This window comes from Tenrec ecaudatus, chromosome 2 (assembly GCF_050624435.1).
Source record: "Tenrec ecaudatus isolate mTenEca1 chromosome 2, mTenEca1.hap1, whole genome shotgun sequence".
NCBI classification, from domain to species: domain Eukaryota; kingdom Metazoa; phylum Chordata; class Mammalia; order Afrosoricida; family Tenrecidae; genus Tenrec; species Tenrec ecaudatus.
Genome location: NC_134531.1, coordinates 276169436 through 276195377, shown reverse-complemented (window position 1 = coordinate 276195377; position 25942 = coordinate 276169436). Strand labels below are relative to the sequence as shown.

At 37.3% G+C, this 25942-nt stretch overlaps 1 protein-coding gene, 1 non-coding gene and 1 pseudogene across 2 annotated transcripts in view; 2 read left to right on the top strand and 1 right to left on the bottom strand.

Moving 5' to 3' along the window:
• Nucleotides 1-1337: 1337 nt before the first annotated feature.
• On the bottom strand, nt 1338-1442 carry LOC142442140 (small nucleolar RNA SNORA5; annotated as a pseudogene).
• Nucleotides 1443-3619: 2177 nt separating this feature from the next.
• The window catches only part of LIPI (lipase I), a 45533-nt gene continuing 23210 nt past the window's right edge, over nt 3620-25942 (top strand). The window contains exons 1-6 of the mRNA XM_075543448.1: nt 3620-3665; nt 12847-13232; nt 14574-14682; nt 18461-18562; nt 20208-20297; nt 21381-21443. Coding sequence (XP_075399563.1) covers nt 3620-3665; nt 12847-13232; nt 14574-14682; nt 18461-18562; nt 20208-20297; nt 21381-21443 — 796 coding nt within the window. The remainder of the gene's footprint in view (nt 3666-12846; nt 13233-14573; nt 14683-18460; nt 18563-20207; nt 20298-21380; nt 21444-25942) is intronic.
• LOC142442101 (U1 spliceosomal RNA) lies at nt 11966-12129 on the top strand. Its single transcript, XR_012783349.1, has one exon. It is a non-coding gene; the product is annotated as a U1 spliceosomal RNA (small nuclear RNA).

The following is a 25942-nucleotide window of genomic DNA, read 5'->3' as shown; positions in this document are numbered from 1 at the left end:
GCTATCAGTCCAGAATCAGATGCAGTATCCAGACAATCGAGAAAGCAAAGAAAACCAAGAGAGATGCTAATTCTCCTCAGCGTCTCTCTTATAAAAAAGCCACATCCTCAAGGAAGTGTCATCAGGCTGGTACTTGATTTGATTTTCAGCTACTAAAAGAAATAAGGCTTTCTTTCATGGTGTCAGTAGAACTTTTGAGGTCTTTTCTGTGGCATTTGAGCTGGGCATCGGAAGGTCTGAGTTTATGTCTTTTTTTTTTACCAGTTTGTTTATTGTCAATAGTGCCATCCAACCAGCTACCCTACACATCTCATCAAGACAAAACTATAGATGTATGAGTAAATAGACAATGACTCAGAGTCTGACTGCTCACAAACAATTCATCTCTTTGTGGTGCTACCTTGGGTACTGATTTTGTTACCTCATGTCATGGATTAACAGCATCTCTTTACTAATAGTGACAGACTTTTCATTTCTAACAGAGGCAGAGGTGAAGTTCTCTGTGCCTTTAGGCCTAACAAACTTGAGAACCAATTTGTAAAACTCATCTTTATGATTTTGTTTCCCTAGAACCACTCCTGGTACCAAATGTGTTTGGCTGTGTTCTCTTGAGAAGCAAAACCAGTGACACTTGTATGTATATATATAAATGGTTTACACAGTAGAAGGGGTAAAGTCCAGTCTACTTCAAATCTATGGGACTTTATCTGACTCTTATAGCTGCAGGGACTGATTAACAGGAAAAAAGGCCACAGGCTGGTGGGTGTTGATCTGAATGAATCCACGATTGGTTGAATGAACCAAGTCTGATGATGGCTACAGGAGTTGGCAGACTATAAAACAGGAAGATAATGGACCAGATGCAGGATTCAAGTCAGCAGAAGTCAGCTACGGTCTACATAATGTCAATGTATAGTAAGAGCAGGCCACATCTGCACTGAACGCTGTGACCAGAGGAAGGAGGTCTATTCTCCCCACAATTGCGTGGCTGCTTCACAGAAGATCCTATTATGCAGTGACCACAGTACGTTAGATTATATTATGGGAGAAACCTGGCCTACCCAAGTAGACATAATATCTACCTATCCCACTATTCATCTAAGCCAAATCCACAGAACCCACCGCCATCAACTCAAAATTTTATTCTATCTAGAAGCATGTTTTGTGCATAGAATTTAAACAATTTATTTTTATTATATTTATCATTATCATATTATTGTTCACATTGTTTGTAATTTCATAAGCTGCCTGAAAATAGTTTCTAGAATAGATGAGGACTAAATACAGGCATACATAGATGCTTTCATAACAAATGATTGTTTTTTTTTGTTTTTTTTTAATGTCTGTAACAAAATTTATCCCTGAGGCTCACCAGAGGAACAGGGCCCATGAGTTACAGCATCTCTGTGGCAGCCTTTTGCAAATGATTGGCATTTTATGCACTATTTTGTTATTATACATTATTTTGCTATTTAATATAATGGAAATTAATAAGCCAAACTCTCTCACTGATAAAACTAGGTTAGAAAAGGAGAAGGAGGAGGAGGAAGAGGAGGAAGAGGAAAAGGAAAAGGAGGAGATGTAATCTTATACCTGTTTTGAGACTCTACTGTATATTATGTTTGTTTGTATTACTTATACTATTAATTTTCTTCCCATTTTTTTAAAAGATGTGGCTCATTTATATCTTTGGATATAAATATAAAATGTATTTGTTATCTCTAAGTGATATAGAAGTACCTAGATAATTTGGTGTTCTACAAACCAATTGCCATGGTAGCAATCTTTTACAAAGTCTCCAATGGGTCCCTGAGAGCTCAAATAGATTAAAGTAATGACAAAGTTGTGATAATTGCTGATGCTTTCATGCTTTTTAAAAGATAAACATCTCACTTGATTGTAGATTCTCTGATTAGGTTCCACAGACATACGCTATAAATACCTTTGGAATTTGCCAATACTGAATTTTTTCAGAAACAAAATGACTTGGAATTTCTAATGCATGTACTGAGAAAAACTCAATTTTCTATGTTCAGAAGTCCATTGCAGAGAACTAAGAATTAAGTAAACATCTGAAAGGAAACCTGTGGGGGGGAAATGCCAGCCCCCCACAACTAATCACTGGTTTGGTAGGCACAATTGTACAGTTAATATATATATATATATATATATAGATAGATAGATAGATAGATAGATAGATAGATAGATAGATAGATAGATAGATAGATATAGATAGATAGATATAGATATAGATATTTAGATCATATTAAAGTCCTAGACAGCATGAGCGATAAAAGTGAGACTAAAATAATGGAGTCAGACATTTTTCATAGTAGCATGCACACCTCAGCCCCACCTGGTGGTCCATGTGGAGAGAGAGGGAGGGGAAGGAGGGTAAGGGAAAAGGGAACAGGGGAGCAAGGATGGGAGAGGAGAGGGAGCCAATGAGAGGCCAAGAGGGGAGCCTGAGAGCACTCTTTATTGCCAACCCAGGCCTATGTAGCTTTGGGGGTCATGCAAGCCCCCCAATTACAGGTAAAGACATACATTACAGGAAGGGGTTGCACTATAGGTTATACAGCAATGAGAGGGGAACAATCTAGGTATACACACACACACACACACACACACGCAATAGGAAGAGGAGGGATTGGGGGTATCCATGTGACAACATAGGCGGATGCTAGATTCAGGATGACAGCCTAACTTTGGTTTGACCTATTCTCTGGATCTCCATAGAAACCATTATAAGTAGGGTGTAAACTCCACCTACAGGAACCAGGTTAATGGTCGCAAGCCTTTAAGGGAGAAGTAGTCCATTGTCCTTACCAGCAGGGAGCGGACCTACCTGTAGTGGGCCTAGACAGTAGTCTGGCAACTGACTGCCTTCAGGAAGATGTCTAAGCATCTGGCCTTTTACCATATGCTACCAAACAGCCTCTAATATTTGCCATATCTTTGGGGAAGACAAAGCTGGGGAAGTCTCTTTATAATCCCACAGAAACCTATAATTATTTCCACAACAGTGGTCCTACGGAAGGCAAGGTTATTTTGAATTTTACCGGAGCTTCACTTTCTGATGCAAAAGGACACACAAAAAAGAGTCTTGCGTTATACCACATCGATTGATGGGTATGGATATTATTATTGATTTTATGGTATATAAAAGATAACAGTATGTAATCTGATAACAGTATGAACAGAAGCCACCACTTTTTCTGACTCTCCATTTTCAGCATCTCATAACAGGACATTTCCTCCAGATTTTCAACACGCATTTTTCTCCCCCTGACCACTTCTGAAATTGTGAGGTTAAAAAGAATAAAGAAGGATATAATCAGCATTTCCTTTCCCTTAAATGCGCCTTTTGGAGATGAATATTTGTTTGTGACTTATTACAGAGTCTCTGACTTAAAAATTCTTCTTACAACCACAGCCAAATGGAAGAAAACAAATGACCTCACCTTTCCTACAGGAAGGAGGAACAAAAGGTCAAGGACCTTTTAAACTGAACTCTAAAACTCACCAGACTGTGACAATCCTACCAGAGAGAAGCCTTCATGAATTACACAAGACCTTTTTTGTGCGACTCTAAGTGATTTTTTTTAACTTGTATCAAATGAGATTATACATTTTTCTCTGTTTGATGTGCTGGACAAGCTATGGTAAGATACTTATTAATTATTTAACTTGTCTTTTAAAGTTGCACACAAATTAATTAGTATGGTAGATATTATGGGATAGAGAGAGCTGTTATAACTTTGTACAAGAATATATGGGTGGTATCAATTAGATTACTTATGAAGACAATTTGTATATACATGTGTGTCTGTTTAGGTTTTATTTGCTTTTCAGACAATGAGTAGCATCTTTTTTACTATAAGATACTGATAGAGAATAGATATATGCAAAAATAAATTTGAATAATTCAGTAATAGAAGCATTATTTCAGTACTCAAAAATCATGACTAAATAAATTGCTTGTTTTAATTTCATATATTGAATTATCCTTTTTATTAAGGAGAATTTTTACACAGGTGAATTATCAACTGCTAAACAAACAAAATAGCCATATATGAAGACTTTGTTTTTCTCTGGTTAGCAGAACAGGTTTATGGTAATAAAGTTTACTAATATCACCTTCTAATTTATGTTAATAAAGTAGAACTACTTGTTCTACATTATGATAATAAAAATGTAACAAATTAAAAATTCATGGAGAATAGTTTTATGTAGAACTTTTGCAAAAGTAGATAATATTCTTTGTTTTTAAAATGTCTTATTTTTAAAAAGCCTTGAATAACATAGATATAATTGTATAATTTAATGTTATTAGCTAGAAATTCATATGATTTCTTGTTATAACTTTAATTGGATATTTGAGCTATCAACTTTGGAGCTGTTTTGAGTTTTGTAAATGTACAATCTAAAGGACATGCAGTTTATTATTCATATTTTATAAATTTATATACTTTATTATTTATATTTTCAGAAGTAGCTAGCCAGCCTTTCTTCTGAGGTAATATAAGGTGATCTCAAATCTCCTACCTTTCAGTTAAAAGCCAAACAATTTGTCCCACCTAGGGATTGCCAATATATAATTGTAATACCTTAATTTGAAAGTGATAAATGTTAGAAATTGAAGTCCCTAAATGTATGCATAAGTGCCCTGTGGCATAACATGATAGAGTTGGATGGCTAAGCGGAAAGTCAGACGTTAGAAACCACATGGAACTCTTTTGCAGGGTGAAGGCTTTTTGCTCCGGTAAAGATTTCTACCCTTGTAAAATCCTCAGAAACAGGTCTACTGTCTATTTAGGGACTGGCCCATGGTAGTGAGAATGAGAGCCTAAGAAGTGATTGTCATATATTTTATACTGCAAACTTATGTGACAGACTTTGTGAGATTGTTGTTTTTATTTGCACTTTAGTAATTACCTAAAGTTCAAATTGGGAACTCTCAGATATAATTACTAGTGTGTTTCTAGCTCCATAGACAGTTTACTTCTAATATGATAATAGTAAAAATCAAATAACAGGAGTTTTAAATGATAACAACAACACATAAAAAAATTAAGGAAATCATATATTTCAGTGATTCTTCAAATCATCGTTAACTTATACACACTCTTGCGGTTTCTTTCATTTTCCTTGGACTCCCACGTGCATAGGAAAATTTGCTGAACTTTCAATAATATGTTTTATAACAATATGTTTTATTCAAGCTATTTATTTTTCTTTTTATATATTCTTTTACTATATATTCTAATAAAGGAGAACATACTTGATACTTATTAGTATGGAAATCATTGGTTTTACCTCTTCCTTTGAATAATAATACAGCATTTTCAAAATGTGAGATTACTCAGGACCTTTTATAAAAGCAAATTAAAATTGGAGCAGAGTAGTTGAGTACATTTCAGATCAACTCCAACTACAGGAGTGTTATTTTCAGATATTACAAGTCGGTTTGGACTTAAGCTGAATACTTCTTTCAAAAATTTCACATTAGTTTTGCATTTTATTGTCATTGGCTTTACAAATCTGAGTTTTATTTATCTTAGGGGGTTGGAAACATAAATTCAGCACCTGTGAATAAATATCCAATAATTATTAAATAAGCAAATTATCTGCTGCCACACTACATGTTATTAATGATACATATTATTAGTAGTATGTATTACGTATATAATAGTACATATTATTAATGATAAGATGAACACACAGAATAGATGATTACAATTAAAGTTAGTAATAACTTAAATATATAGTAAGTCTGGGAATATATATCTATATAAATCTATACTATATTATGGGTTACAGATGTAAATTTATTTGTTCAAGTTACACACATAGGGATATATTATCTTAGCAGAGTGTTTGGTTTATAGAAACTGCTTCAAAGACACCTGTTGTTATAAGGACCAACACATGTTTCTGTGAAGGATGAAGCAGGAAGTAAGGATGTTGGGTGCTTTGCAGATCGTGAGATCTCTTCTGTAAGCAGAGGTCTTGCCATTCCAGAGGTCCGGTTTGGCAGATTGATGCAACGCAGTTCATTTTTTGACCTCTGGACTGCTGCTTCCATGACCATCGATTGTGGTTGCAAGCCAGACAAAATCCTTGACATGTTCAACCTTTTCTTCAGGTAGCATGATGCTACCTCAGGGTTCAGTTGTGAGGCTTTGTCTTCTTTATGTTGGGTCATAAGCCGTCCTGAAGGTTGCTATCCTTGATCTTCATCAGCACAAGTTTCAAGCCCTCCCCACTTTCAAGGAAGCTAAATTGTGTCATCTGCTTATTGCAGGTTGTTAATAAGCTCTCTTCCAATTTCAATGGCACGGTCTTCTTCCTAGAAGGCAGGCTTTTGATGATTTGCTCAGCATGTAGATTGGATAAGTATGGTGAGAGGATACGACACTGATGTAGAGCTTTCCTGATTGTAAACCATGCATGATTCCCTTCTTCTGTCCACACAATTGCCTCTTGATCCATGTATAAGTTCTCCATGAACACAACGAATTGTTCTGGAATTTCCATTCTTCTCAAGGTGATCCAGAGATAAATGTGTTTCTAACAAACAAGTCAAGGCAGGCTAGTTATTTAACAATGCAGTTCTTGCATTTTAGATCAGTGCTAGAGATTTTTTATTGCCATGGAAACATGAGCCAAATCGCATAACTTTTTTTTTTTTGAAAAGCAAGTTAAATAATCATGACCTTAAAGTACAGTGTTTCATTTAACCTTTTAGAGATGTTGTCTACTTGATTGCATATGAATACTTTTTGAAAGCACCTAATGCTCAAGACTCCATTCTTTGCTAAGTAAGCTAAACTATGGTTTGGTTTAAGGATGTCTTTCAGGGAATAGTTTTCTTTATGGATTAAGGGATTTACAGATTATCTCCTGGCAATTAGTTCAGAGCAGCATCTAGCCCTATTGGCTACAGAAAGACCGCATTCCCTAGACTTTAAACTTCTGATCCTCGGTCCTTTCCCCTGGTTCTTTTCCCATTCTTAGTATTTTCTTATTTAAATAGAGTCATAGTCACCTATTTAAAAAGGATTAATTCAACTTTCTCATTTCACAGTTAAAGAGAATAAAATTCAAAAAAATTTTTCCTATTCTAAATATACTTTATAACATGTAGTAACTACCAGGTCAACAGGTCAATGCTACCAGCCACTCCAAGGATGGAAGAGGAAATTGTATGCATCCATGAAGATGTACAGTCGAGCACTAAGAACTTGTATTCTATCCTATAGGTTCACTATGATTTAAATGGACTTGATTGCCAATGGGTTCTTGTTTGTTTTGTCTTGCTTTACTCTTCACAGAGATGATCCCCAGGTCTCTGGGAGGTTTGAACTGACAAACATTTAATTATCATTTAACCTCTACACACCAGGACTCCCTCCCTTTAGTGTCTTCATTCCTAAAAAGAAGTAAAAATTTTAGTATTATCTCACTGCGTTATGTAGTTCAAAGGAGATAAGCTCTGTGTAGTCTGGTGTATTAAAAAGCAAAATAATGTAAGTTAGAGCAACTCACTGTTTTCTTCCATTTATGCTTTCCCTTTTATTTTCTTAGTCAATTCCAGGCATAGTATTTCTCTAGGTGTGGTTCATGGACTACTTATATTTATATCAGAAACACCATCTTACCTGTTTAAAAATGCAGATGCTCCTACTGAATCAGAATCTCTGGGAGATGGCCTCAGGAAAATAAGCACAGAAAACAACCTTTCTGTGCCATTTTTGTGTGCATTTTTAATTCCATGATTTGAGAATTTCTTTTACACAGATATTGTTGAACACTCACTTAATTTTGTGTGTAGTTAGCTTCATTTCCATCAACTTTCCAAACATTTGCATATCTGAACGTTACTGGTTTCTTGGTTTCTTACATTAAAAATACTCCTATTTTTTACATGTGCTTTGATTGCTTCAGAATAATACAATTAAAGATATTTTTGTCTTGACCTTTACTTTCTGTCATGACTTTTCCAGTATTTTAAGCAACTCAGGGACACTGCAGGAGAGTTAGAGTCGAACTGTGCTCTATATGGTGTGCTCTGTATGGTTTGCAATGACTGTGACCTTTTGGAAGTTGGATCACCAGGACTTTCTTCTGAGGTACCTCTGGACACATTCCACCCTTTCAGTTGAGAGTATAGCACTTAACACTTTGAGCCATTCAGCTCGTCCTCAATTTTACTGAGAGTTTTGCATCTTCGTTTGTCTTATGATCACACAACCAAACTCTGTCTTTGCAACATCCAGTGGGTCAAGAGTTTGAAAATTGGGGTTTCAAGGGCCCAAAAAAGCCCTCAGGTTTTTTTAATTGCACATGAGTAAAAAAATGAACAAACGGACTTCTGATAAGGTCTTATTTATGTTGCTGAAATGTTTACGCAGTATAATTTGCTTAAAATTTTTCATGTTATTCAGATCTAAGCCAGAAATGTTCTGTTTCTTTTAATTAAGGGACCATCGAGAGGTCACTTCATCTCTGTAAAATTCAATTTCTTTATATATAAAATAAACAAAAGCAGAGCAAATAAAAAAAAACAATAGGTGCCTGGCATGGAGTTTCAGCTAGGTAACTAGTCACCATTTCTATTGTTAACTTCTGTGGCTGCAGTTCCTGAATTCATTTTGTTTTCAGAAATAGAGAAAGAGAAACAAGAATGTTTTCCGTGGGGTCCTTTTAGGACAGATGTGGGATTAAATGGAGGCTCAGCTAACTAAGAGTCCAAACTTTCCAGGATGGCTGAAATCAGTGGCCTTCTATGGCTACACTTTGAGGTTCATCTGTTCTTTCCATGGCCATTGTTGGCAGTCAAAAGATATGTAGACCCTGTGGCGGCATCTTCTAAGGTGTGACAACGTGTGTGAGAGTAAAGCTAGTTAGAGCATCGTGAGGTTGGAGGGCGCATTGTTTCCACTTCTTCCACATAACCTTGGAGAGACTGAGGCTCAGCAATGAGAGCCGAAGGAATCCTGTACCGCACGACAAGAGAGGTTTGAAGGAGGTGCTTGGATTTCAGTTTTTGGATAGCAGTTGTTCAGGACACTGTCCATGTCACTGACTCCGTATTTCCCCATCTCTCTGTTGTTGTTCTTATCTTACAACCACTGCGCTGTATGCTCATGGCATAATGGAAGTAGATTGAGTTGAGCTCCCTAGCAGGCTTATTTACTTATTTCCCAATGTGTCTTTGGCATTTTAACAACAATTTCATTGACTTTATCATTGGAAACATAAATTTTTTCAAATTCTTTCTCAGTTTGTCTCTCTATCAGGAATACTACTAGAGTCACCATCTTCCTAGATTATATCAGGGAAATATAATTTTGGGCTTCTGTGACTGAATTTCTAACTACAACAGACTTAGTCTTGTTCCCATGACATAAATATATTACATCTTCAAATAAGATTAAAAATGTAATCTGTTGCTGGGCTAGATATCTTCAGCTTTTGCAGGTAACATGAATTTTAAACTAATGTAAATTTTAATTAACCAAAGATTATTTAATCCATTTTTCTTATTTAAAAGCTAATAAATGAACATGTCAAATTTAAAAAATGGCAACTATTAACTACAGGAAAAAATATGAAAACACTGAAGCTATCCATTATCACCAGCCTCACAAACCATTACTATAACAAACATGCAAACATGTCCAGCAGAACCCAGGTACTCGACCGCATCCAGACTCAACCTAATTGGATCATGACGCCATTTATGGAGAACGTTTTGCATCGGTAGCAGAACAAAACATCAGAGTCTGACCTGACGCACATGATTCTTGTAAACAAAAACAGTTCATGTTGGCATTAGTTGGCATTGTTCTTAGGGCGTTGTTTAAACCTTTTGTGGCTGTGTTCCAAGCATGTTACTATAATTTTCTTAGTTTTTTGTGGCTTTTTGTACTGTTTTTAGTTAAAAAGCACGAGTCCTAAGAAAGAGTTTTTTTAAAAGAACCATCATGGTAAGGAACTGGTTAACACTATTATTGATATTATTGATGGTAATTGAGTAAACCCTTTTAGAAAACAGTTAAGGAAATGCCAACAGTAGACGACATCAGAGAGATTATTTCAGAGAGAAAGCCAGCCAGGTCCTAGTGAAAACAGACAAAGAAGGGGAAAAAAAACCAAACAAACTCCTGAAAAGCAGCTACCAGTTGATTTGATGGAAGGGGATTCCCCATCCCTCCTCTCAACATCCGGTCCACAGATTCACATCCTAATCAGTCTCAAGGGATGCGCCAGTTGTTAAACACATTTTAAATATGGTGCTTCTTATTTAAATTATATTATTTAACTCTGAAATTGTTTACTTTGAAATTTTTGTGTAATATTTTGTATAAAAAGGCAAGGCTAGGGTAAAAAAAATCTGTTGAGAACGGATTAATCAGTTTTCAGTTATTTCTTTTTATTTAACATTTTATTAGGGGTTCATACAACACTTATCACAATCCATACATATACATACATCTTGATAACTCAACTGCATCACATCTCAATGCTCCTTCTAGAACGGATTAGCTGGTACCTGGTATCATACTAATAGCTGGTATCATATTAATAGTTGCCTTACAACACCAGCATAATACTCAGACTAGAAATCATAACTTATGTTAACAGGATTGGGAAGAAATGGGACCCTGAAACTTGGGATAGGGATGTGTTGTTCTTAGGTACTAGCAAGTCAGTTCTAATTTATAGCAACCCTGTGTATGACAGAAATGTAAACAAACACACAAAAACCATTCCCCAGTCTGGCGCCGTCTTTGCCATTGTTATGATTAGGCCTGCTGTTGCAGCCCCTGCCAAGCCATGTCATCAAAGGCCTTCCTCTTCCTTGCTGCCTTATGACTTTACCACCCTGATATTCTTTTCCGGGTACTGAACTCTCCTGGTAACATGTCTAAAGTCTGTGATGCCTGGCTCTCTCACCACCTTCACTCTTGCTCTGGAAGAGTACATTGGCTAGGTCTCTTCCAAGCCAGTTTTTGAGGGCTATGTGCTTTTTTTCAATAAAAAATGGAAACATCTTAAATCTATGAGAACGAAAATAATAAGCTGCAAGGGGGAAGCCTGCCCCTAACACATCATTACGGGTCCGGTAGGCACAAGTGTACAGTGATAATAAGTAAAGATCATAGTAAAGTCATAGAGAGCATGAGAGAGAGAAACAACGGAGTCAGACACATTTCATTCTAGCAATGCTCTCCTCAGCCCTGCTTGGTGGTCCACATGGAGAGAGAGAGCGATAGCTAATGCTCACCAAGGCTTTTATATTATCTGGGGACATGCAAGCCCCCTAATTACAGGTGAAGACATGCGTCACAGGAAAGTGTTGTGCTATAGATAATACAGTAATGAGAGGGGGTGGTCTAGGGACATACAAGCAATAGGAAGAGGAGGGATTGGGGGTATACATGTGGCAAGATGGGCGGGTCCTAGATTCAGGATGGCAGCCTAACTTTGGATGTCACTGAGCCTGTTTGATCTGTTCCCTGGCACCATTATCAATTGGTGTGAACTTCACCTACAGGAACCAAATCCAGCAAACCTTTAAGGAGAAGTAGCCCATTGTCCTTAACAGCAGGGAGTGGGGTCTACCATAGTCTGGTGGCTGACTGCCTTCAGGAAGCATATCTCTAAACTTCTGACCTCCACCCATGTGCTAGCAAAAAGCCCCTAATGTTTGACAAAGCTGGGGAAAGTCTCTTTATAATCCCACAATAAGCAGCCACTATTTTACTGCTAATTATTGCTTCAAGTAGCATTGTTTCATTTTATATCTTAGCTCCTCTGGTGCATGTATGGAAGTATGCAAAGACTCCTCTGACATATATATATATATATATATATATATAAAGATAGATAAACAGCACACATGAATGAGAGTGTTATCATGATAAGATTTAAAGTCATTAAAATTTCTTGTGCCATACTTACCTGGCAGGGGAGACACCATGATCACGAAGGTGGTTTTCCCAGGACGAGGCTTATCCATTGCACTCCGGATGTGCTGACCCCTGCGATTTCCCCAAATGTGGGAAACTCGACTGCATAATTTGTGGTAGTGCGGGACTGCGTTCGCGCTCTTCCCTGTTTAAAAAAAAAAAAATTCTTGTGCCATAGTAAATTATCCTGTGAGTAATGTCTTTGCATTTAATATATAATTTATATCATTAATCTAAATTTAATACAGAAAATCAAGAATATCTTTAATATTGCCTATGTAATGTTTGAATATGAATTTCCAAAGAACAGTGTATTAACATATCCTCTCATCCGTATATATGAATAACTTGTGATATTTATACTTACTATATTGGATATTGTATGGACTTTTCCATCTTATTTACTTTGATTTTTTTAAAGTATAGATTTAGTATTGATCACTGTAAGATGAAATGTAATATTCTAATAATTATTACACATGCTTACTTAACATATATATGTTAAAAATAATAATTTAAGTTTCTGGGTTTTGTTCACAATGCTTTATTAGCAATGTTCATTGTTTTAATCATACCTATTGGTATTATTTTATGACATTTTATACAGATATAAAATAATACTTAACTTTAATCAGCTAATTTATTTGTATATTTTCCTGTGATTTTTTAAATCCTTATTCACAAAGGCTTTAAAAATGTTTTGAGTATTTTACGCTTTGCAGTTGCTCAATAAATTAGGCTGAAATGCTAATGACATGAAGTCTTTGAAGGTTTGTCCTTTCAAGTCCAGTTCTGCTTTAAACAACAGAAAAATGAATCAAATTGTATGCCAGTATTTACTTAGAATACTTTTCTTTTCCCCCAGAGAGTAAGAGACCATGTCTTGAATTCACGCAGTTAAGTGTAAAAGATTCCCTCAAAGATTTGTTCATCTCAAGAATGGAGATAATTTTGATGATGTACACAAGACGCAACATAAACTGTGCAGAACCACTCTTTGAGCAAAATAACTCACTTAACACGCTTTTCAACACAAAGAAGAAAACGGTCTGGCTGATCCATGGATATAGACCAACAGGCTCTACTCCATCCTGGATGCAAAACTTTCTAAGGCTTTTGTTGAATAAAGAAGATATAAATATAATTGTAGTAGACTGGAACCGCGGTGCCACAACTTTAATTTACAACAGAGCAGTGAAAAACACCCGGAAAGTTGCTCTAAGTTTGAGTGAGTATATTCACAGACTTTTGGTAAGTCTTGGAATTTTATGCATTATTTAGGTTGCGTAGTGCACAATGTAGCATGCTGTATCACAGAGTGGTAATTAATTAAAGAAAATGTATTTGTCCATAAGAACTTCACTTTAGGGAAAAAAAGAACTACCTCTTTGATATGCTAATATACAGAGCCACCTCTCTTCCTTTTCTTATAAGTGGGTGGCTTTAAGACCGACATAAACATTTTTATTAAAAATGTCATTTCAAAAATATACCCCAAACCAAACTCACAGTCATGGAGTCATTGCTGATTCCTAGTGGCCCCTGTGGGTTTCTTAGACGGTAACTGTAGTTGGGGGAAGAATGCCCAATCTTCCTCTCACGGAGCTGCTGGTTGAACTACCTACTGGGCGGCTTGCAGTTCTGCATGGAAACCCTACATCACCAGGGCTTCTTTCAAAAGTATATTGTATGTTTTCTTTTGAAATATTGTTTTTTCTAACTCTAGTTTTGGCAGTAAAAATGGCTAATGGCTCATGGTTCACTGAATGGGACCACCCAGGTGCACTTTGGCAGACAAATCTGATGATCTGCTTCTAGAAGCTCAGTCATTGAGAACCCTGTGTGGTACAGTTCTACTCTGGCACTCCCCAGCCATCATGAGTCAGACTTGACTCAATGGTAACTGGTCATCATCTATTAAACAAATGCAAAGTGCCTATCAATGAACTTTGAAATGACCAAAATATAAGTCATAAGCTCTAAATTATTGTAGTTGTGTAATAAAACACAGTATTTGTTTTAATAAAACAGAGATGTTTCCAAAGTTTATAATAAACTCAATTTTAATTATAACAAGAAATCATTTGAATCTCCAGCTAACACATTACAGGTCTTTTACATGGAAAGAAATTTAAACTGCTTAAATTCCATCAGAGTGTGGTGGTGGGTAAGGGCCCCTGGGGCTTCATGTGCAAGAGTTGTTGAGACATGGCCTTGGAAGAGCTGACTCCATCATTTTCCATTTTGTGAGCTGGGAAAGTAACTTAAAATTTGACAGTTTTATTTTTTCTTCTCTGAAGTGAGTGAGAGTGACTATGAGTCAGCATTGACTCAATGGCAGCGAGTGAGTATTATTATGCTTCTCTAAGGAAAAGTTTTAGGTTCCATAAAGCACAATATCACATGCAATTTTATTTTAATTAGATTGGTAAATGGATAAATATTAGATATCTAACAGAAAAGTTGAACAAAAATATAGTTACTTGAAATGATAAAAGCCTTCCAAGAAATTGATTAAACCAGAAAAAAAGAATGACTTTTGGAATATTAACATAAGATTTGTAAATTATAACACTACATTTTCAATTTCAGAACCATGGGGCATCTCTTGATAATTTTCATTTCATAGGTATGAGCCTAGGGGCTCATATTAGTGGATTTGTTGGAAAGATATTTCAAGGCCGACTTGGAAGAATAACAGGTAAAATAATTTTCACCGAGTTCATGTCTTAGTATAATTTTAAGCATTAAGAGTTAATTTACTTAACACTTAACAGGTTTAAGAACTGAACAATTGAAATTATGCTCATAATTTTATATATTTCTACATTACATTCAAAGACTCTGACGGTGCTATCTGGGAAGCCTTGAGCTACTAGCCTGAAGATCAGCAGTTAACAACCCCACCAGCTGCTCTACTGGACAAAATCTCCTGTTCTCATGAAGATGTCCAGCCTCAGAAACCTTGTATTGGGCCTTGACAAGTCCCAATCCACTCGATGGTGGTGCATTGCATCATATTAAAGTGTTAATACTTTCTTGTAGTTGTTAGACTGCTTAAAGCAGTGGTTCTCAACCTGTGGGTCGCGACCCCCCTTGGAGGTTTGGATGACCCCTTTGCAGAGGTCACCTGAGACCACCAGAAAGCACATATTTCCTATTGTCCTAAGGAACCGTTCCTCTATCCTGAAATATTGCCCACATATGAGTACCTGGTGTGAAGACTGTTACCCATGCTACACCATGCTTCAAGACAAAATTTCATTTATTTGTCATTAGAAATAAATATTTCACAATATGTGATTACATAGTGGTTTTTTGATTAATGACTATGCTTTAATTATGTTCAATTTGTAACAACGAAAATACATCCTGCATATCAGATATTTACAGTACGATTCATAACAGTAGCAAAATGACAGTTATGAAGTAGCAATGAAAATAATTTTATGGTTGAGGGGTCACCACCAGATGAGGAACTGTATTAAAAGTTTGCTGCACTTGGAAGGTTGAGAACCACTGCCTTAAAGTCTTTTCAATTCTTCTTTTTTTTCTTTAAGGTTGGATTTATAGCCATTTTATTCCGAGTGTAATCTTTAGGCCAAGGCTGTTTGCCCTAAGCAAGGACGGTGTGACCACGGACATTTTCTTTCCTGGCCCCTGTCTTTTCAAATCTTTTTTTTTGTACCGATACACACATTTTATTATATTTGGGTGAACTTTTGCAGAGGGAGTAGTTTCCCATTCAAATATTTAGACACTTTTTTACACAACTGACGTATGTCTTTCAGTTCTTAACAGAGCATACTCACAAGGAAATAGGAGGGAAAGTATCCCTTGGAATTTAAGGACACTCATTATTTTAACACACTGAGGAAAAGTCTTCAACTAAAAGGCTTTATTAATATATTAACTATCAGGTCTCTATAGTACTTTATACTGCATACACCCATACAGTACGCGTATTAACACTATATGCCTTGTTAATATGTAGTGTATGTATTAACTAACTTACCATGTATTAACTGAAAATTAACTTCACATCTGCTGTCTTTGCTGTGTCTAAATTCTATTAGGTCTTTTATCTGAAAGCTAAGAGGGAGAATGGGGAGTTTGTATTTGAGATTTAGGGTTGCTGGATCCCAATCGCCCTCATATTTACATAACCATCAACGGTACTCAAGGGGGCTCATTATCCAAATCATGCTGACAGGGGTTCCTTTGCTTCCTATTAGGGGTGGTGAAAATTTCAGAATTAAAGAAATAATAGCCTTTTCCAACCAACTTTACTTTTAAAAATCTTGAACTTAAAGTCCGAAGATTTCCAATGATTTTAAGTGATGATAAAGGGTATTTCAATCTTCAGCTAAGTGAGAAAAAGAGAAATAGAGGGAGGCGAATGATTTGCAAAGATTGTCAAAGGTGTCACAAACCTTACAGGACTATTGTGAATATAAATGCGACACATTAAAAGCACTTATCAAAGGAGCCCTGGTGGCACTGTGGACTAAGCATCAGGCTACTAACTGCAAGGTTGGCAGTTCGACCCACCAAAGAAAGAAGAGGCTGCATGCACCTGTCAAGATTTAGTCTCAGAAACTATAGCAAGTGATTCCACTCTCGTCTGCATGCACACTGTAAGTCAAAATCAACTCCATGTAAGTGAGTTTGCAAACAGTTATCAAGGTAGTCGATACCAAATAAACACCTGATATACAATAGCTATTATCATGAGGACAGTCTCTAGTAGTGTAGTAGGTTCTGAATTTGGCTGCTAACCAAAAGGTGAGCAGTTCAAAGGCACCAACCTCTCTGCAGAAGAAAAGCAAATCTTTCTACTCCCACAAAGATTTACAGTCTAAGGAAACTCTGAGCAGCAGCTTTACCCCAGCACTGGTGGTGTAGTGGCTGCTCACTGGGCTGTGATCTGCATGCTCCACAGTTCAAAACCACCAGAAGCTCCACGAGGGAAACACTGGACTTTCTACTCCCACAAACAGTTACAGGGGGTCACAATGAGTCAGCATTGACTCGATGGCAGCAAGTTTGGGTTGTAGGGTCACTGTGCGTTGGAATAGACTCGAGGACTGTGAGTACGTTATGAGAAGCTCTGTTGAGGCAGTGGTTAATGCCATTGGATGTTAACTGCAAGGTGAGTGGTTCAAAGCCCTTAGTTCCATGATAGAAAAACATGGCAATTTTCTTCCATAAAAATTTAATCCGCAGGAAACCTATGGGGCAGGTCTCTTCTATCACACAGGGTTGCTAATGAGTCAGAGTCAAGTAAGCACTGGAGTTCTAATCTCAGGGTCAGTGGTCAAACCCACCAATGCTTCAAGCAGGAGGAAAAAGAGGCTACATGCTCTTGTGAGAGACGCGAGGACAGAGAATAGTCAGAAGAGACTGACAGCAATGAGTTAGTATTATGAGAAGGAGCGCTGGGGATGCTGTGGGTGGCTGCAGATCCCAAGCTTCTCCTGCCGCTCAGGGGGGTGGAACGGCAGAAGGACAGTCATGCTCTGTCCCCTTCTCACGCAGGCTCTGCACTGAATTTTTCTGTCCTCCTCAAGAACTTCCATTATTTGATGCTCGCCAGAAGGCCATGAGCCTAGAAGTTTTATTTAGGATTTGAAATATTATGGGAATAATATCCATAATCCATGTGATTTAAATATACTTATCTTTTCTAAGTGTGTGTATGCATGCATATGAACCTTCACTAAAAAATGGTAGAGGATGCTGGCAGAAATTGGGAGCTAATAAAAACGATCACAAGAAAGAAGACATTGTTCTAAAATGTATTGTGGTAATGCTTGTAAACCTCTTCTTGAATTGTATGATATGGGGGTTATGTCCCAATAAAACTGTTCTAAAAATTAACAATAGATCGTAAGTATGTTGTATCCCATAACCTAAATTGTCATTTAACTCCTCAAATTTACGCTAAACGTATAGAATGATCCAGAAGGAGCTAGTAAGGCACTGAATCCAAGGGAGATGTTATTCATTTTCCACCCCCCTTTCCAATGGAGTAAACTTAACCCCAAACCACGGCCATTGACTTGATTTTGACTCACAGCGATGCTTAATAAGGTCTCTGAGACTGCAAATCTTGCAAGACCAGGCAGCCTCCTCTTTTACCCCGATGGTGGGTGGGTGGGTGGGAACCTTGACCTTAGCAGCCCACTGCCTAACCCACAGTGCCACCACGGCTCTACCTTTGAACAGAGTATTAGTTATTTCTTATTTAATATTTTCCTTGAGGCATCTCTGAAATAAATAAAGGCTGGTAATTACTATTTAAATAGTGAGACTATGCTCAGCTTGTTTCATTTGTTTTAGATACATTCTTTGACAGGGATCAACGGAAACTACATAAATGAAATGTTTATAATGTAAAAATATTGCAAACTTGTAATCTAATCAGCACAGTAGTAGACCTTATTTAATGGATTGAAATCTTCCTCCTTGCCTTTCAGGTCTTGACCCGGCTGGACCAAAATTCTCTGGAAAACCATCATATAGCAGATTAGATTACACTGATGCCGAGTTTGTGGATGTCATTCATTCTGACACCAATGGTAAATTTGAAGAATTCATTTCTTACACTGTAAAAGTTAGAAGGAAACATATAGGTGAAAGCGGAAGAGGAGTTACAGTTGTGGATGAAGTGATGACCCATATCTAATTATTAACAATTAAAATTAATGCCCACACTAGTTATCACTTTGAAAAATTTGATCACATTTTAAGCTTAATTTTCCCGCTGTATCTAGGTTACTATTCTGCCCATTCATTGATCTCTATATCAATTAGAATAGAGTATGCCATTTCTGGTTCAGGTAATAACGCTTTTTTCTTAAGTGTACGGAAATAATTCCTTTATCATCCTCAAAATGTATATAGGACTACTAGTTTGGGATATAGTATAGTAGACCATATTTTCTGGAAGTAAAATAGATGACTTGGAACCTTTTCCTGATTGAAACTGATAAAACTACTTACTGAGTATGTCCTATGCTTCGGGCAGAGTTTCCTGTGAATCAATCATACAATTCTCACTAGGCCCCTTTTTACAGATGGAGAAATAAGGTCAAGAGGTAGCACAACCAGTGCATAAACTGGTATGTTTCGATCACATAGTGGGCACGTCATCAGTGTGTTCTGACTGGTTGATTACATACTCGTAGGTGTGTTGTGGGTGTGGGGATGAGAACTGTGTGGTGCTGAGGCTGAATTAGGAGGAAGCGTTAATAAGACTGCTTCTATGTTTCTGTTTCCTAAGCTTTCCTTTCTCTTTAGTTTGGGTGATTAATTTTATCCAATACTTCCCTGAATCTATATGGCAATCCATCTTGACGCTCTTGTGAGAGGTGTCTATGTCCTGTGCCTATGGCCTGACAATAGACTGAACCTACAGTAGAAACGATTCTGATCTTAATATGGAGTCTAAGTTCACCTACTTTTTCCTGGGAGGAAGAGCCTAAGAGTCTATAGGTTCAGCATTCTAAACTCAGAAGTAACTCAGAATCAAGGCCTGACAATCTACTTTGGAAAGATGATAAACTTCGCAAACGCTGTGGAGGGCAGGTTTCCTCTGAAACTCATGGGTCGCAAAGACTCAGAATGGACTTAATGGTATTTGTGTGTGTGTGTGTGTGTGTACTTATTTGAATTAATTTTTATTTATAGGACTTATTACCTGAAATATATATATTTTTGTTATCTGTCTTGCTCTACCAGATGATAATTCCCAACAGTGGTCCTCAACCTTCCTAATTCTGTCACCCTTTAATACAGTTCCTCATGTCATGGTGACCCCACAACCATAAAATTATTTTAATTGCTACTTCATAACTGTAATTTTGCTACTGTTACGAATCGGGTGATCCTTGTGATGGGTCGTTTGACCCTCAAAGGGGTTGTGACCCACCGGTTGTTGCCGTAGAAGGATTTGTGCTTTATTTTTTGTCACATATATTCATAGCTCAAGCAACTGTGGTTCATAAATGTTTATAATAATGAAATACTGTTTTAATGAATAATTTTAAGAACTGATAACAGAAAATACTCATTTATTGATTCTATAACCTTTATTTTACTTTAATTCAACTTTTATAAGGATGACTTTCAATGGATATTTGCAGTTTTTGTGATTTTGTTTTATGTAAAAATTGTTGACCTGGTTGTATGTAATTTGTAATTCTGGACTCCTTTAATTTTCAGGGTTAGGCATTAAAGAGCCCTCAGGGCATATTGATTTTTATCCTAATGGAGGAAAAAAACAACCTGGTTGTCCTACATCAATTTTTTCAGGTATATTGATAATATTTTGAATAAATTACCTATGATTAAATGATAAAAGAAAATTGAGATATATCTTCCGCAGTCTTGTGACAATACTTTGATCTAATCTTTATTGCCCATGATCCTGAAGTTATTGATAAACAATGGTGTAATTTACTAATTCATACATGTTACCAGTGGATGTCCCATTGGTTGTTGAAGAGATCAATGGCATTGTAATATAACAGTTTTAGATTCTTATTAAAAATACTAGGGAAGTTACAAATAATTAAAGAAGTATGTGTAGCTAATGTTTGTTCAATCCAAGTTTAATCTTCAGATTTAACCTCAAATTTGCCAGGAGTCGGAGATAATTTACAGGCAACTATCAACCATAGCAACACATCATCGTAGTACTTTATCAACACATACAGATTCACACACTGTGGACACTTGGTTGTCTTGTCCGTATAGAGGGTTGAGCAACCATTCCTAGTGTTCAGTTTGGCTAACTTCACAACTGTAGCAAGAAGTATTCTTAGGATCCTCCTGGTAACTAGACAAGGAACACCTGCCTAAAATGCTCTGCAGTTCCTCAAGTTTGTGAAGGGTATAAGGATGGGGGTATTGGAAAGAGTAAGGAACAGGATGCAATTTTAATTTCACCAGTTTTAATTTTCATCTCTGATATTGGATAAAATGCTAGAGGTGTGATATAAAAATGGAGAGATGTGTGAATTAGTGAATGAATTGTTAAGAATTGTACTATATTTATAGTTTATTAAATTATTGAAACTAATTAGAAAAAATAATTATAAATCTAATGTAGAGACATGCTAGATTTAAGTTTTCAATGATACCATTTGTTTAGCTCCTTGATAAAACTGTGCATGGTAGTGAACACTTTAATATTCATAAGGTACACGGTATTAAATAGTGCCTAATATTTCATTTTTTTGAATTTGGCTTACTCATCTACAGTTATTTTGCTTGATTTTAATACTTAAGGGATCGAATTTTTAAAATGCGACCACCAGAGGGCAGTTTACTTATTCATGGCATCTTTGGAAACACATTGCAACTTTATTTCATTCCCTTGTCCTTCATACAAAGATTACGAGGCTGGTTTATGTGTGAACTGTGATGACTTTAAGAAACTTTCCTGTCCTTTACTAGGTAAGAGATTGCTATAATTAATGTAATTCTTTGTGGAAATGAATCATGTAAGTGTGCTAGTATTTCCTGAAATAAGTTAAATGATGCTTTCATTTTTCTTCCTCCCCCCAACTACCGTGATCCGAATTCTACCTTGCAGGGCTGGATAGGGCAGAGGTTGTACACTGGTGCATATGGGGGCTGGAGGCACAGGGAATCCAGGGTGGATGATACCTTCAGCACCAGGGGTGTGAGGGGCGATGCTGGGAGAGTGGAGGGTGAGTGGGTTGGAAAGGAGGAACTGATTACAAGGATCCACATGTGACCTCCTCCCTGGGAGATGGACGGCAGAGAAGGGGGGGAAGGGAGACTCCGGATAGGGCAAGATATGACAAAATAACAATGTATAAATTACCAAGGGCACATGAGGGAGGAGGGAGCGGGGAGGGAGGGGAAAAAAAAAGAGGACCTGATGCAAAGGGCTTAAGTGGAGAGCAAATGCTTTGAGAATGAGTGAGGCAGGGAATGTGCAGATGTGCTTTATACAATTGATGTATGTATATGTATGGATTGTGATAAGAGTTGTATGAGCCCCTAATAAAATGTCAAAAAAAGAAAAGAGGAGAAAAAAAAAGAAAATAATTAGGGAAAAGAAAAAAAATTTTAAAGATTTTTTTCATGGTAAAATATTTGTTGACAAATGAAACAACCTATGTAAATAGTTCATTTCCTACTAAATATTTTTATACATTTATTGAGAAGACTTTGATCAATACCTTTGAGATGAAATGGGAAAATTCTGTGAATTCGTAGTAATTCCTGTTATTGATAAACAAAAAAAATCTTATTTACTATTGTGTAATTATTTTCACTAAAAATGAAAGACTGCACTTTCTTAGCAGAACTTTTTTTAAAAATGGGAATTCTTAGGCCCAAGAGAAAAGAGTAAATCCCTAGTTAGCTATCTTTTTGATATCACAAATATTTTCCAATCAGACAATGCCTACAGGTTCTAAATCAGTAAAACTTGGTGAAAGTAATTAAGTGTTGCAGGCAGTCCGTAGGAAATCACACTTGCGCGCGTGCGTGTGCACGCACACACACACACACACACAAACACACACACACACACACACCATATAGAGATGGAATGTTAAATCTGGAAGGAATGTCAGAGGTTCGTTGTTAAGTATTCTCAGCGGAGAATACCATCTCAGATTTCAGCATTTCATGAGCATGATAACATCTGGTCAGTATCATAAAAGAATCTGCCCAGAAGTGTTTCAAAACTATAGGGGCTGAAGAGTGTGGGCAGCAATTCCAAAGGCTGAGTTAAACCACATGCTACCAGTTTCCTCATCGGGGAGTTTAAACTAACACACATGGAGACGCTCCAGGAGAGGCAGGCAGTTTGCAGACTTGGCCCATTTATTTCTTTATAAGCCTTTTGTGTTCACACATCTGGGGTGATTCGATTTCTTTGGACTTCATGTCGAAGGTTTAAAAACTGATCTAGTCAACAAATCATATGCGTTGCTGGAGGGCACAGATGAGAACTAGAGGTAAACCTCTGTGTTCCCAGCTCAGCCTTCTTGTTACTATATTCCTTCTTAAAGTTGGAGGTGACATTGAAATGGGAAATTTGGGGTGAGAGGTTCCAGTGCCTTTTATTTTATTTTTGAAGCCTCTCCTATAAAAACTGTGAGAGATCTCTCCTATAAAAACTATGAGAGATCTCTCCTATAAAAGCAGGGAGCTATCTCTCCTCGATAACCTGGGAGATGTGTGAGGACGTTGGTTCGAACCGCAGTGGCCTTATCTATGTGCACCAGAAGGAAACCCTAACCGCTCCTGTGTCATCCTGACAATTGTTATATTTATGTAATTCATGATGAACACACAAGGATTTATAATTTTAAAAAACTTCTTGAGATCAAGTCAATTCCAACTCATAATGACCCTTTAATGAATGTATCTAAATATCCATATATTATATGTTATATATAATATACCCGAGCTTTTCAGCACATTTTTAATGCAGTTTTTGTGGTAAAATTAGGTGCCTTGGCTGATATTTGGGTCGGCTTATACTCAAGTATATATAGTATATGATATAGAGAAAATACACATGTGACCGAGGCTACATGGGAGGAAGCCCCCCAAAATTAGTGAAACATTTGATAATTCTGTTTTCTACAGTATTTTTACAGTCCCTGCGGTGTTTGGCTGGAACCCGCTCAGTGGCTCTGAGGGAGAAAGACTCGGTGATGTGCATTAGTCATGAATATAGCCCGAAAACCCACTGGATAATTCTCTGTCACATAGTGTAAATGCAACCCAAAGGCACCTACCAACAAAAGATGCTCTGCATAGTCTATGCAACACGTATATGAGCACATATAAATAGTTCAATATGTATGAAATATGTAAGTTTAGGGAGTGTACTCTTAGAGCTAAATGTTTATTAAATTTTATCTAATCCATTTCCTACACTTGCTTTATTTTTTTAAGGTTACAATGTTGAATGCTTACAACTATATGCAGAATTGTTCTCAATGGACTGGGTTCTTATGGGATAGGATAAACTGCTAATGTTTTCTGGGACTGGTCTTTATTGGTGATTTCTGAATTTAAGAGTTGATTTTAGATTGCTGACCACAAAGTCAGTGGTTCAAACCCACAGCCACTCTGAGGGAGAAAGATGAGGCTCTGTCTGATTTGTTTGTAAAGATGGATAGCCTCAGAAATCCTGTGAATTCAAACAGGCCCAAAAGTAGTGGGTTTGGGCTTAGTAAATGAAGTAATACTACTCGGGTTCCAGTTGAAATCTGCACAAGTTTATGCCAAGTCGACTGTGTTTAAGTCGGTCTCTGTGATCAGTGAGGGCTGCAGACAAATTCTCTCAGAAACATGCAGGCCTTGGTCTCACTAAGGTACCTATGAGGGAAAAGGGGGCATCCAAACAGAACAGTCACTTCTGAGGGGACCCCTGTGCCGATTAAAATCAAGGCAGAAAAGCAAGGCAGCTTAGGGTATGGTGACCAGTTTTCTCAGTTCCAGGGGTGCAATCTTGACAGATTTCCCCCAACGTCAAAGGAATATAGTATGGAGGGATCATCAGGGAAACAAATTACAAAAATTGAAAACTGCATTGATGCCAAAAGGCAAGGAACATTGTGTCAGAGGTTTCTCCTAGAGGACTAGCCACTGAACCTGCCAGTAGGAAACCTTCACTCATTTACTGGCAGCCCGAACTTACTGCCTCATTATTTGTTTTTGCTCCCCAAACTCAAAGACCTTTTTACAGAAACATGATTTGAGTTCCTCAAAGATTTGAAAATTGACGTTATGGTGTAATGGAAAACAGAGAGTGCAGAATTCCTGGCAAAGAGTTCGACAGATGGAAACACCATATGTAAATGGGTATAGACCTAGTGGGGGAATATGTGAAGACATAATGGTGTAATATTTTCATAGTTGTCATAATAGTTCCTATGAGTTTGCAGCACTAGGATTCAATTTGCCCTTGTATTATTGAAAAATACTTCTTTTTTTTTGCCATAATCATTTTTTTCTCTTTTCTTCTTTTACATTTTATTAGGGACTCATACAACTCTTACCACAATCCATACATATACATACATCAATTGTATAAAGCACATCCGTACATTCCCTGCCCCAATCATTCTCAAGGCATTTGCTCTCCAGTTAAGCCCCTTGCATCAGGTCCTCTTCCCCCCCCCTCCCCATTCCCCCCTCCCTCATATGCCCTTGGTAATTTATACATCGTTATTTTGTCATATCTTGCCCTATCGGGAGTCTCCCTTCCCCCCTTCTCTGCTGTCCCTCTCCCAAGGAAGAGGTCACATGTGGATCCTTGTAATCAGTTCCCCCTTTCCAACCCACTCACCCTCCACTCTCCCAGCATCGTCCCTCACACCCTTGGTCCTGAAGGTATCATCCACCCTGGATTCCCTGTACCTCCAACCCTCATATGCACCAGTGTACAGCCTCTGTCCTATCCAGCCCTGCAAGGTAGAATTCGGATCATGGTAGTTGGGGGGAGGAAGCATCCAGGATCCGGGGGAAAGCTGTGTTCTTCATCGATACTACCTCACACCCTAATTAACCCATCTCCTCTCCTAAACCCCTCTATGAGGGGATCTCCATTGGTCGACACTTGGGCCTTGGGTCTCCACTCTGCACTTCCCCCTTCATTTAATATGATATATATATACATATATATACATACATATATACATATACACATATATACACATGCATACACACACTTACATCTTTTTTTTTTTTTTGCATGATGCCTTATACCTGGTCCCTTGGGCACCTCGTGATCGCCCTGGCCGGTGTGCTTCTTCCATGTGGGCTTATTTGCTTCTGAGCTAGATGGCCGCTTGTTCACCTTCAAGCCTTTAAGACCCCAGACACTATCTCTTTTGATAGCCGGGCACCATCAGCTTTCTTCACCACATTTGCTTATGCACCCATTTGTCTTCAGCGAT